The sequence below is a fragment of the Rhinolophus hipposideros genome, assembly GCF_964194185.1.
Source record: "Rhinolophus hipposideros genome assembly, chromosome: 2".
NCBI lineage: Eukaryota > Metazoa > Chordata > Mammalia > Chiroptera > Rhinolophidae > Rhinolophus > Rhinolophus hipposideros.
Window position 1 is genome coordinate 49,092,280 of NC_138048.1, and position 14,413 is coordinate 49,106,692.

The 14,413-nt window shown below is 50.9% G+C and overlaps 1 protein-coding gene across 4 annotated transcripts in view; it reads right to left on the bottom strand.

Annotated features, from left to right (window-relative positions):
• Positions 1-14,413, bottom strand: part of ADCY5 (adenylate cyclase 5) — a 153,724-nt gene that overhangs the window by 106,319 nt on the left and 32,992 nt on the right. The window contains exon 1 of one of the 4 annotated variants that reach the window (XM_081026198.1): positions 2,437-2,522. The exons of the other annotated variants lie outside the window; for them this stretch is intronic. Coding sequence (XP_080882324.1) covers positions 2,437-2,439 — 3 coding nt within the window. The 5' untranslated portion in view covers positions 2,440-2,522. Of the gene's footprint in view, positions 1-2,436; positions 2,523-14,413 lie in introns of those variants that run through there. 4 annotated transcript variants of the gene reach the window in all.

The following is a 14,413-nucleotide window of genomic DNA, read 5'->3' on the forward strand; positions in this document are numbered from 1 at the left end:
AATGTCTAATTATTACATTGTTTTGTACACCTGAAACTGATGAAAAAAATGTTAAAATAAGGTAAAATAAAATAAAATAAAAAGTTAAAAAAGAATGAAAACAAAGACATTTTTAGATTAAAAAAAAGAAACGGAGGTGGGGTTAGGGTGGGAAAGGAGAAAAGCTGCTTGGGCTAACATTGAGAAGTGAAAAGTGACAACCTATTAATGAGGTAGAAGACAGAAAATGGATTTTTAAAGTATACATTAGTTATCATACAAAAAAGTACATAGTTGGACTATTTCGTGTAGGAGCAAACATCCCTCTGACCAGGCCCGCCGTGTAGCAGAAGATGATAATTAACTTACACAATGACGGCCAAGTCACCCAGACAAGGTTATATTATATCAGCAACTATTTAAAGAGGTAGTCAAAGTACATATTTTAGGAAGACTTCCACAGAAATAGTTATAATAAATGCCGGCATAAATTCGTTATTATCTAGAAAAGCAGGCCACACACAGCCAAGGGTTCTGGAGAGAGGCGGGGTTACTGTGCAAATTTCATTTTGTAAGCGAAAACTGCCCTTCCAACTTTCCCCACTTTCCACGGGCCTTGTGTGATGAGAGGAGGGGTCCCCGACTCTCAAGGACATAAGACTTCTCCCCACTCAGAGGCCCATCAGGCCACGCCTAGTATCTAGAGGGGTATCTCAGTCCCAGCATCCTCTGGGCCAATCATCTGATGAGTGGGCCACTCAGGGAATGCCCCCAACACTGGTTCCCACTGTGGTCCCATGATGGCTTATCGCCCCTTCCACACCCAAGCTCCAACCCCAGTCTGCCTCCTCTACCTGAACACACCCACCCACCTTCACACCCACCCACCTTCACAGGACCCCGCCTCAAGGGCATGTGGAGACCTTTCATCATACCTCAGGGAACCCGCCACCTCTCGGCCTGTCAAAGTCCCACTCTGCCCCTTGAAATCCTCCTCCCCCGCGCAGGCTCCCACCTGGGGCTTCCCTTGAACTCCGTTCCATCCCATGTTGAGTGGAGCTGCCTACCCACCGCCTCCCCCACTCAGCTAGACAGTAAGCTGCGTGCAGATGGCACACGGCCTGTTTGATTCCCCACAGTAACAGCACCTAAAGGGCATTCAATAAACTTCTGGCAGATTTGAAAACCCATGTCCGCACAACAGCGGGTCAGGGGCCCTGCTTTCTCGAGCACACGCAGGAGTACACGCCTGTGTACACATCACACACGTGTCTCACCCTTCACACCACTTTGGAGCAACACTCACAATGTGATCTCCCGGAATTGGGAAAGGAAGAAAGGAGGTCCAGCTGGGAAGGAATGTCCCTTGCCCAATAAAGATTTTATGCTAATTTTTTCCTCCATAAACTCTAAAAAATAGAAGGGCTAAATTTGTCTCTGTCCTGATATTCCTGAGAATGGGTGGAACTAGGTGAAAGGGAAGGGGACCCTGCCAACAATTTCCTCTGTTCCTTGCCTAACTGACTTTTTGCTTACTCTTCATTGTGGCATAGCCCACGGGGAGGCACAGAAACATCTAGAATTACTAGGTCCCTCTTTTCTCCCACCTCACCAGACAGGAGTCTCCCCTGTCCTCAAAGACTGCTGAGGAAAGGAATGATCGACTTATCAATTCCAGCAGTTAATCTTCAGGTCTGGAAGTTCTTCCTGATGTCTAGCTTAAAACACTTCTTCTGTTCGGTGGGAAGGATCTTCTTTCCCACTCCCAACCATTGTTTCCCCTCTGATCTTAAGTGGATTTCTTCAGACCAGAGGGGAAGAGTGATCAGGAAAAGGGAGCCTTATCTCTGTGTCAAGTTTTGTTTTATCTTAGAGATAAAATAGTGAAGGGGTCCTTGTGGGGGAGACACAGCACAGAGAGCTGCCGAAGAGAGTGAAGAAGAGGGGACAGAAGAGTAAGAAGGAAAGTTTAAGGATTAACCAACCCTCCAGTAAGTCCAGCCAGCTGCTGGGCACCAGGCACCCACAGAGCTGCTCACAGGTCTTGGGGTTCAGGGGCCCCCTTGTCTGGGGTGTCCCACCCCCTGAGCCCCACAGCACCCAAGCAGCCATCTGCTGCCCTCCTCCTCAGAGCACTGGCAATGTGTGCCTATTACCATGGCAACCAGCTCTCCTGACCTGGAGAGCGGGTCTCATCACCAAGGAGACCCCCAAGTGACTTCTAACAAAGCCTCCTTCCCTCCAAAGCCAGGGTTCCACCAGCCCCTTGGCTGGGACCCACACACCCTGGCTACAGAGTGGTGGAGACGCCAGTATGCGCCCCCACTCAGGCCCATCTTACAGGCCATCACACCATCTGGGGAGGTGCTCCTGGGGATCCCCAGGCTGAGATGGCATGGGGACTCCGAGAAGTGTTCAGTTCTCAGATTTGGCAAGGATGGATCTGAATACGCTTACCATCTATTGTCACCACAGCCCCTGTCCTCTCATCGCCTCAGATCCAGATTCCAGGCCACTGTCCCCTGCTCCAAACCGTCAAGCATGGCCTTCACCACTAGGGTAACCTTAAAATACCATTTTTATCCAATCAGTCCTCACGTGCCTAAAATAGCTTGCTCCGGCTTATCAGACTATATCTAAACCTTTACGGTGTTCACACCCACCCCACACATACTCCAACCTCCTCTCTTCTCTGTCCCAGTTTTCTTGTTCCTGCCACATTTCCTTTGCTCAGGCCATTGTCCCCCTCCCATCATAGTCTGTCACCAGAGCTGCTTACATCTACAACAACGTTGCTATAAATGACCATCTGACTGGGTTCCAAACTCCTAACTTCACTGCAAACTCCGCGAGGGAGGAACTTTCTCTTTCATTACACTCTGAGATTTCCCAGTTAGACAGGGGGCTCCCAGAGGACCCACGATGCAGTTTCCTCCACCAGACTGGGCACTCCCTAGACAAGCACCACAGCTTCCCCATTAGAATGCCCCAGGCACAGGGCTGGGGAAGCTGACTCTCTGTCTCCCCCAGGCCTTAGCCCTTCACCCGCTTCTCTACATCACAGCCATAGCCTCCCAGGCAAGTTTAAGGGGGAAAGTCTAAAGCAGTGGGGAATGTCCTAGAGCTGAGCTCTCCACCACAGTGTCCACTAGCTGCCTGTGGCTATTGAACACTTGAAGGGCAACGAGTCTAAAAGGCCATGTACTGTAAGCATCATCTAGAAAACAGATTTCAAAGACTTAGTATGAACAAAAGATGAAATCCACCCTCCTAAAATGTTAAGTGTATAGTACCGGACTGTTAACTATACACACATTGTTGCACGGCATCGCTTTTTATTTTAGTTTTGTTTTACCCTGAGGTATGCCTCTCTGATAGATGCCTCAAATTCTCTCTGGAACCAACTGGTATTACAAATTAGTTCATTAATTTAGACCTTTAGTGTCCTAACATTGACTCTCCCATCCCAGGAATGCGTCAGGAATAACCATAGCCATACTAGCACGTTTCACTTGTATTGTTCCTTACCACATTATGGTGCTTTTTGCATGAACCAGTTCACACACTGACTGTGTGAAGCAGGCAGATCGGGCATGAATATCCCCAGTTAACACGTAAGAAAACAGAAGGGCAGGGGGTTAAGTGAAGTGTGCAAAGGCAGTGACAGGATAGGACCTAAATCCTGGACACCCAGACACTTTCCACGGTGCACCTACAGGAAGGGCAACAGACGTGGTTCAGAAGCAGCAGGCTTATATGCTCTCTTTGCCCTCCCGAAGAGAGACGGGCACAGCTCAAAAAAAGGAAATGTTATTAAAATAGGAATAGATGCCAAGTTAAGAAATCAAAGATGGGAGCCTGTGGACCTGGGCTCCAGAATCACTTCTGCTCCTGAGTTACTTGTGGGCCCTTGGATCACCAGCCTTTCCAAATCTCTGCTCTGCACTTCGGTTTCCTCGTCTGTAACATAAGGAGCCAGCTGCTTCAAAATGCAGCCGGAGAGCACCCGCTTACCCTGCTAGCAGGAATGCAAACCAGCTTGGTCCTTTTGTACAGCAATTTGGCAATATGTGTCAAGAGCCTTAGAAACGTTCAAACTCTTTGACCCAGTAGTTCTACTTCTGAGAATCCTAAATAAGGGAAAAGCTTTATGTGCAAGGACCTTCATCTCAGTACTGCTTAGAACACTAAAATACTGGAAATGAGCTAAAGCGTACTAATAGGAGAATGGCTCAACTATGAAACGGTAAATCCACTTAATGAAATAGTATGCAGCTATTTAAAAAAAAACAGCATCAAATATGGAATGTGCTTTTGGCATGCGAAAAAAAAGCAGGCTATTAAAAGGGCTGGTTCTGCATTATTGTAATTCAATTTTACAAAGAAAAAGAAGTTTTGCTCCCCTTGGGAGCACACACATATATGTTCACAAAAACTCAAGGGAAATTCACCATAACGCCCATAGTGATGATTTAGAGTGGGGACTATGGTGCTTGCTTTTTTTTTCTTCTTTTCTCAGTTTCTAAATGTGCATAAATTATTTTGGAAAATATAGATAATAACGGTCCTGATTTGACATTCCCCAAGAGCACTCCGGCTCCAACAGGTCTGAACGGGTCAGACAGGTGGTGAGGGCGACACGGACACTCAGCCCAGGCCCAGGCCAGGGTTGGTCAGGGAAACGTCAAACCTCTGAGAACTTTTCCTCAGGAAAAGCAAAACCTCAGGAGATCAAAGACCAGGATAATTCACATCCAGGTGGGGAATGGCATCCCACTGCCCCATTCCCCTACCTCGGGGAGGAAAAAAAAAAAAAGACCATTCTTGTAGCTATTGACACTTAGAATAAAAACAAGCATATGTCTGAGGAGGTGATTTTCAACCTATGCTCCTCGGACCCCAGTTAGTGGCTGGGGCCAAAGTGGAGAAGCTGGGCATGGAAAAGAGAGGTATCTACCTATGTGACTATTTACTGCTTTGCCCAGGGACACCTGTGTAAGTTTTCACCGGAACAAGTGGGGATGGGGAAGAAAGCTGGGATCATCCTGAGTCCTGACCTCCCTCCCTGGTCAGCGTTCTCCATGGCAGGAAGAACTTTTCCCCACACTTTCCCCCTATTCTCTGACGCCCCTGCTGTGACACGTAGCTCTTACCAAAGCAACCCAGAGACCCTGGCCTGTTTCAGAAAGGGTCTTACAAACATATGAGAAGACTCAGAGGACCAACCTCATGGTGCCTGTCTCCCCTCCCCCCGAACCCACAGGCAATGAGGAGTTGCCTAGGTCACACACCACAGACAAAGCCTGACGGTCCAGAGGGAAAAGTCACGTGGACAAGGGCAGTGATAAGGCAGATGTGTGCACCAGCACTTCCAACATCAGTGCCGGGCGCCCGAGAGCTTAAAGCCACCACGATTAGGGCAAAAAAGGGATGTGCGTTCTACCAAGCTGGACAGGAACCCCTGGCCCCCATCTCTCAAAGAGAGGAGATAGGCTAATGACTAAACAGGCCCATGGTGGGTTCAGATAAACTAAGAGAAGGCAGAACCACAATTGGTTATCAAGGGACGTGACAGATGCCTAAACCACAAGCAGGACCTTTTAAGGTCAATGTGAAGGAGGACACCCCTCCACTGTCCAAACATACGGCGTGGGCCAGACTCACACTAGGGCTGCAGAGCGTGGCTCTGGGCCAAGGTTACTATTCTTGGAATCGAGTCTGGCTGTCTGACAGCACTGGACTGCTGGTAAGCCTGGTGGCCGTGTGGTTGACAATGCTGGCAGGTTGCTGAAAGGCAAAGGGGGCCTTATAATGCAAGCAAGGGTTTCTACCAACCTTCCCATCCCAAGGCAGAGCAGCTCACAGGACCACAGCTGGGGAGAGCGTTCAAAGGAAACTCTAGGCACGTCTACACTTTTTTCTTTTTGGAAGGGAAAAATATTATATACTTAAAGATTGGCAATTTAAAAGAGAAGAAAAGGACACCATTAAAGCATCCCTCAATACTAATGTGATGGGCAATGAAATCAGATTTTCTTACCAGTGCCTGCAGATCTTGCAGAGTCTGGAGTAGCACAAAGAGCACAGATTTAGAGCCAGAGAGACCTGCGCTTCAATCGTGGCTCCACCACTTACAGCCTGTGTGATCTGGGTCCACTTTCCTCATAGGTGACATGGGGACATTCATAACATCCAACTAACAGAATCACTACGAGGAAAAACCTCAAGCAATGTTCTTGAGTGACCCAGTGCAGTGAGAAATCGGTTCTTAGACCCATCTTCCTAAGGATGCCACCTTCTCCTCCTTCCCATCCACCCCCAGACCACCACCAGGATGGATGAATCAACCACATGGATCAGAAGCTCCCAGAGGGCTCCTGCTGTCATGAGATTAAGAAGGAATCCCTGAGCCAGCCAACGGACTGGGGTCCTCTCCTCACACAGCCCCCCTCACAGACCCTACCTAAGTCCTCCCATTCTACTGTGTTTTCCCGAAAATAAGACCTACCCTGAAAATAAGCCCCAGTTAAGATCATCAACCAGACGGACGCATTTAGTACATTATGACGACGTTCCAGAAGAAGATGACATGACGGTATTTGAATAAATGTAGATTGTTGTACATGAAGAAATAAGACATCCTCTGAACATAAGCCCTAATGTATCTTTTGGAGCAAAAATTAAGATCCGGTCTTATTTTCGGGGAAATACGGTATGTGTCCTTGTCACGTTCACCCTTCTATGCCGTCCGCTTTCAGTGTTCTCTCTCTTTGGAAAGCATTCCCATCCACACGCCCTCCTCCGTGAGGCCTTCTCCAACCCCTCCAGCCAGAAGGGACTTCTCTCTCTCCCACCTCCTTCCTTCCCCGCTGCTTTGATGATAGCTACAGGCAGATGCTGATCTTCCCAACTTGAACAAACATTTTGAGTTTGGCTAGTTTGCAAGAAAGGAGTAAGACCCAGTCCTCTTCCCTCAAAGAACTTGAAGTCCGGTGAGGAAGAACAGATAGGCCCACCCAGGAAACACTGGAGGAGGCAGACCAGCCAACTGCAAGGCGCCAGCAGAAGCAGCATCATCAGCACCGTGAGTCACAACCCTGCCTGGGCCAAGCTCAGAGAGACGCTACCTGCAGGCTTCGGAAGGGGACCTGTAAATGCAGCACGAATGGCTGATTAACAAGCACCCCGTGCCTACCACACAGACCCAGATGAAGACCTTCCCTCTTCCTGTAGCTTCCAACTTTGGACAAACACTGTCCCCACCAGACACACGGGACGGACATGCTTGGCTTCCAGCTGCTGGCCAGTTAGAAACATCAAGCAGAGGCCCTTCTGGTACCTTCGCTCCTTGCCTCACCACCCCACAGCCGGGACTTCTCACTCAGCCATGGTCAGCGGGATGGGGCCAGAAGGTGGGCATTCGGCCCATGTCTCCCGCCTGTGTCTGGGGCCTGGTTCCTGCCTTGCTCCATCTCCCCAGCTGTGTTCTGAAGAGAAGAATGTGCACTATGCCCAGAACAAACACTTGCACAGGCCTCCTGGGTGCGAAGGCAGCTCAGAAAAGAAGTGGGAGCCTCCACCCCCATCAGCTGTGAGAGTGTGTGTGTGTGTGTGTGTGTGTGTGTGTGTGTGTGTGTGTGTGTGTGGAGACATGTCAGGGGGGTGAGATCCCTCACCTACAAGGGAAGACGGCTGACAGATTTCTGTCTTAGTCCATCTTTTTGGATCCAATCTTCAACCGGCTCTCAGCGAGAAGCCCTGTCAGGTGGTCTGGTAAATGTGTTTCCTTTGGAATTTGAGCCCCTAAATCTGGCCTCTTCTGCGCCTCAGGTTTTCCTATGCCCCACAGAGAAAACTAGACCTACGTTCCCTGCCTCTGGGGAGCTGCTGGACAACACAGAGGTGACAGACGGAGGGCAGTGGGCAGCACAGGTGCTAGAGATGCTATCCTCTGGCTGTTGCTGCTGGGACAGCCCCTGAAGCAGCTGCTTGGGGACGGCCTGTGGGGCCCCCAGTGCAGGCTCCCCAGGCCTCTTCTCCCTGCCGCCATGGCCGTGATTTTGCTGCCAAGAGACGCAGGGCCTCAGCCGTGCACAGCAGCCCCACTCCTGCATGCTCCTCCCCCAGCCCCTAGGGGAGGCTCTCTGAGCCCCAGCCTACAGCGGACAGAGATGGACAGGCAGACACAAGGCCTCTTGGGTCAGTCTTCCAAGTCCTCCTTGTCTTGGAATGCAAATGCTTCCAGACCCAGAGTCCACCGAGGCAGACAGGATGGAACTCCAACTCTGTTCTCTCCTCAGGACCCGAGGTAGCTGTGAGAGGCAAGGAAGGTTGCAGGGCATGAGAGGAGGTGCACCCAGGCTAGGCTAGGTACACCATGCTGAAAACATGGCTGTCGGTGTCGCCGACTGTACCAATCCTTTTATTTTTCTGTGTTTTGGATGCTTTAGCGTCTTGAGCCTAGTCAATCCTAGGCGTGGAAAAAGGCTTGCCTCTCGCCTGTGTGGAAAGGCTTTCAGATGCAAACCAACCAATCCAGAGCCCTTCCTTCCCCAGCCTCCTTAATCAAGCTCCTACCACCCACCCGCTGAGCCACGCCCGCGCCCTCACCACCCCAGGGCCAGGTACCAGACAACTCAGAGCCCACTGAAATTATTCAAACTAGCCCATCCTAAGCCTGCTTACTCTGCCTCACCCATTCCTTCCCATGGAAATTGCAATAAAGGCTCTCCCCCATGTTTTCCCCTCTCTGCCTCCTGAGGGACCCTCGTGCTTCCAATGTGGCCCGCTAGGACGTGGCATGCCACGCCTCTTGAGAACTGTGAGCACCAAACTATCTGTTTAGTGGCAGTCGTCTCCTGATCTGCCATATCACACCTGGAAAATAATAAAACCAGCATTTAAAAACACTCACCCAAGGACTCCCCAGTCAGTTACAAAGACAATTGTCTGGTGCCACTGACCAGCAAAGCGGTGTTTACATTCAAGTTGGAGGGGATAAGGAGGAACGGAAAGGGATTACTTTCCTCCTGAAATTGTGCTCTTGAGACTCAGGGTTATTCCCTTTCCATTCTCCCGTGATCCCTCAAATGGCACAAACAATGGCTAATGGACATTGACTGTTGTCATGAGAGAGGGACAGGGACACTAGGGTGAGTTGGGATTGAGCGAGTTGGTGTTCCCACGACCCCACCCAGCCGGGTTCCTTAAGGTTCTCGACAGTGCCCAGGCCCTTTCCTCCCCTGCCCCACGTCAGCTCCTCTTGGGGGGACACTGCCATCCTCTGCCAGCCTGTCACTCGCATACCCGCCCTGCAGGCCAGGCCACAGCTATTGTTCCTGTTTCTCCAGAAATCCAGGACCTTTTCCATCTGGACACCAGCTCATCCCTTGGTTTTGGATCAAAATTCCTCAACTTGCAGCCATTCACATCCAGGCTTTGGGACATCCTTGGAGTACAGCCACCATATTTCCCTGAACTGACTGCTCCTCTGTTCTAGGAATGTGACACCCCCTCAGCTGCCCTCCCTGCCAAGCTTCATCATCCCGCTCTGACCACTTTATCCCTCAAGGTCACATACCCAGTCCCAACCCTGACCACCAATTCTGCCTTCTCTACCTTCTCAAGACACCCTACCACTCTCCCACTCTCTCACTGCCCTGGAGCCATGTCTATCCCCCATCAATAAACTCCTCTCCTAGACCCCCTCTCTTCTCAAACATTAGCATCCAATCTTAGCACTCGGATTTCTCCGGTCACCAAAAAGAATGGGACTGTATACACAAAATGTGATATATTCATCAACTGAACATTATTCCTTCATAAAAGGGAATGGTGTATTGGTACGTGGTACACTGTGGGTGAACCTCAAAGACATTATGCTAAGTGAAAGAAGCCAGACACAAAAAGACACGGATTGCATGATCCATTTATATGAACTATCCGGAAGAGGTAAATCCATAGAGACAGAACGCAGACTCGTGGTTGGCAGGGCTGGGGGAAGGGACGACTTAAGAGTGACTACTAAGGGGTGTGGGGTTTTCTTTGGGGGGGTGATGAAATGTGTGGGACTAGCCAAGAGGTGGTGGCTGCACAGCTCTGTGAAGGCCCTCAACGCGACTGAATTGTACCCTTTAAAATGGTTGATTCTGTTATGTGAATTTCACCTAAATTTTTAAAAAAGAATCAAATTGGGTAACCAATCCATCGACTACATACAATGTACAGTGGGCACATAACCAGAAATATAAGAGGAGGCCTGGGATAGTAGAAAGAGCTTGGGACCTACAATGAAAACTCCAAACACCAATTCCATGTCCGATGCTTGGGAAACGCGAAGCAACCCACAGAACATCACCTCCATGGGAAGCGCCACCACGTAAATACAGGCATTGAACACGTACCCTTCAGTGTTGCTGGGAGAATTCAACGAGTAACGCAGGGACCTCACACAAAAAACATTCATTTGTACACTTAACCAGAAAATTAGTACACAAAATGTTAAGTTAAAAAAAAACAACCACAAAAACCAGCAGACAAAATTCTCGCTATGCAGACTGCATTTACACCTACATAAATGTATCTCTGTAGATACAAAAACGACTTGGAAAACTAGCTGGTGTTTTAAGCTTATGGAATTTTTTTCTGTAAAGCTATCAATACAGACGGAATAAATATATTAGGAGTCCAGGAAGTCAGGTTCTAGTTCTGGCTCTACCCTTAACCAGCCTAGGAGGTCCCTGTGAAATCCCCTCCCCATCTGGACCTCGATTCCCTGGTTTTGAGAATGACTCAACCGTGACAATGGCCCACTTTCACCAGACCTACTCAGAGTTCCTCTATGTGCCAGGGGCTATAAGAGGCACATGCAGGAAGCACATGGGGGGCCCCCCAAGGATTAGTGAGAGTGAGTCCCAGTCCTCAGGGAGTGTGCAATCAGCACTATAAAACCAGGCAGAATGCGAAAAAGAAGACAGATGGCCCAGCACATGGGTTCTCAGTGTGGCCACAGGGGAAGGTGTCCTCTGAGCCAGGGCCTAAAAGCAGGACATGGCTTTCGAAAGGTGGAAAGGGTAAGCTTCCGACGACAGACCTGTCCACGCTGCAAGGCTGGGCAAGGGAAGAGCCACCATAGGTGCTCATTCAACTCTCCAGCACGACGATTCTGAAAGTGGGATCCCCACGCCAGCAGCAGCCGCAGCACGGGGGAGCTCGCAGCACGGGGGAGCTCGCTAGAAATGTGAATTCTTGGGCCCCATCCTGTGAATCAGAAACTCTGGGGGTGGGGCTGGCAAGCCCTCCCCTAGCACCTACTTCCTGACAGAGGCCCAGGAGAAGAGCATGAAAACTGCCCCAAGGACACGCCCTCGTGGCCAGCCCCGCCCACCTTGCAGGCCCCAGTTGGCTGAGCTGAGAAAGTTTCCTGCACTCAGAGAAGCTAATCTATCACCTGAATATAGATTAACGTTCCCTCCCTTCACCAGCCCACTGGCCTGGGAAAGGCAAACACCTAAAGCGAGCAGAGCCACAATAAATCTGTCTGCTGCTACTGCCCCAGCTCTTTCCACACCCGCTTTCCTGGCCTGAGATCTGTGATCCCTGGGGCAGTGACCTCATAGCCCTGAGGTCCCCAGACAAGGAGGCAATGGGGCCTCCCTCTGCTCTCCCCACACAGCCCAGTGCTGGGATCCCACAGCCCTGTGGGATGCCCCACAACTCCCAAGGCCCCCTCCAGAGCTGGAAGGATTAGGGAGGGAGGGATGGGGGCTAGAACACAGCTCATCACATTTAAGGACCTCAGAGTGACTGGGAGTTGCCTGTCTAGAACTCCTCCGGAAACAGCTCACAAAGACTCCGGTGCCCTCCAGGGCAGCTCAGATCCTGAGAAAGTTTCCCACCCCTCCTCCTCCTCATGGCAGCAGCCTGGGACCACCCCCACCTCCCAGGTGTCAGCAGAAATGGCAGGGGTGAGAATCCTAGGCTGAACAGCCTGTTGGCCAGGCTCACCCGCTATAATTCCAAGGCCCTTGGCCACACCCCGCACGTGGTCTGTCTATGGAATCACACTTCCACCTCTTACTAGCTGGGTCACCTTTGAGACTTGATTTTCTGGAAAACCAGGATAACAACAATACCCTCCTTAGTGGGCTGCAGTGAGGATGAAATCAAAGGACATTAACACATGAAGTACATAAAGAGTCAATGACGAAGCTTTTATATTCATCACCGCCATCGTGCCCAGCCTTTATGCAAACACCTACAGTGGCCAGAGCCCCGATCCTTCAGCACTAGCCACTGTCACTCCCACTCATCTCCACACCAGCGGCCACACAGACATTCTCGATTTGGCAAATCCCAGCCAGACCTCCAAGACCTGACTTTCTGAGAAAGCTCTTCTTTCCTGCCCGGTGAGGCCTCACCAAGCATTCTACCTGGGCCACCAGGTGATGAATGCCTGCTCTGAGGAGGACCCACTGTCCACCATGGGGGTCCCCACATAGAGGGCTGAGCAAGTAGAGGAGCGACACAGATGTTTGGAAAATTGAATGGAATCCTTCCAGGTTCAGAAGAGAAAGCAGAGCCTGAAATCAGCAGGGAGCAAGCAGACGCCTCTGACCCTATCCCACCACTGTCCGAGCAGTCAGATGATCTGCTGGGGGCCCGTCCTGGGCACTTGGGGAGGCCACATTCTGAGAGGCTGTGTCCTCAGAGTTCCCAGCCTGAGACGGAAACCTCCAGAGGCAACAGATGTTGACCAGCCCTGACAGGACAGAGGACAAAGGCCTGAGCCAGGCCCGGGACCCCAGCACCTGCTTCCTCTCTTCACCCTGCCTTCTACCCACCATCCAGATGTGCTTCCAGCCCTGGCTCCCACAGAGCGCTGCCCAGAACTACCGGTTCTGCCCCGCCAGGACTCAGCCCATCTCCAAGCTGCTCCTGAACTCACACTCTGGAGGCCAGCGCAGCCCATGGACCTCCGCCTTGGAGCTTCTACACACACGCCCAAGAAAGGCTTAAACTAATGGCACAGCTGGGCTGATATGTCAATACAGGTGAGCAGGCCTCTGTGGGGCTTTCCCCCCATGTTGACTGCACAACAGAGTCCCAGGTGGACAAACTAAAGCCTGCATCACACTTCCCCACACACTGCCCGGTTCCCATCCCCATACCCTGTGGGCCCACTTGCTGAACCCACCCAAACAGAACTTCCCACCTTCTGGAACACACCCTCCCCCCAAGTGGATCAGGAGAGCTTCACAACCCTAGGCCCCTGCCCCAGCACCCAGAAACTCAGGACATGAGCCCTCCTCTCTGGAAAGAATCAACAAGGCCCCCACTTATAAAATCTTCCTCCATGAATGGGAAGACGAGGAGAGAAATAGGAGGGAACAAGGCTAGTCCCCGGTGAGGCTTCCCGACCAAAACGGGGTGCTGCTGCAGGAGAAAAAGTATCTTCCCCGGTGGGCCTTACTGAGCACCCTGGGTGTCCTGTTTTAGTTCCGATTCTTGCCCCGTTTGCTCTTAGAGAAGACATTCTCCTCACTAGGAAATGGGGGAATGGGAGAGATATGAACAGAGTGACAAAGAAAGAACCCAGTAGGACAGCCCGCCCCGCACCCCCCCACACACACAGTGTGTCTCCATCTGACTCTGAATGGAAGCCAATAATGTGACACAACGTCCTCCAAAGTCCAGGCACTCCTCACACTGTGATTCCCAAAGGGGCCAGGGTCCCACAGATGGATCCTGGGGTATCATTTTAAGAGTATGAAGACGGCAGGTACTGGTGGTCACAGTGTGGTGACAGAGAGCTCTGAGAGAAAATAAAAACAAAAACCCAAGAAGGGATGTGCTTGAGAGGCGGTGGGCTGAATGAGTCCCTCTCAACTGCAGATTTTCAGCTGGTTATCTGTCATGTGGGAGGCTCTGAGACCCGTATCCCCTACATCCCTCATTTCCTAGCTCAGGTCGTCAGCTTTACCACCAAAAACAACTGGAGAACTAGAAACATCTGGATCCTTCCTGAGGCTAAAACCCAAACAAACAAGCAAACAAACAAGGAAAGGGCAGTCCTGGTTATGTGCTCGTTTGATAAGTGCCCTGAACAGCCCTGTCCATGAACATGCTGGTCAGCACGGCTGGGGACAGATGCCCAGCACGGCCTCCCAGGGCAGGCGTCACAGCCCATGCTGGGCTTTGCTTCCTGGTTCAGTCTAGATTTGTAAGAAGTAACGGAGCCCCTGGAGACATCCTCCGTGTTAGAAGCAGACACAGGCTTCACAACCCAGGCTTGTCAATGAGGCAACGTGCCTCTCTTGCCTGTTCTACTTTCCGTTTTCATCCTGGAAATTGTGCCAACTGATGGGCGAGCGGCTGTAGCCCTGGCCTCCTGGCAGATGGGCCAGTCCCAGGACCAGGCTGTTTTCTAAGGCAG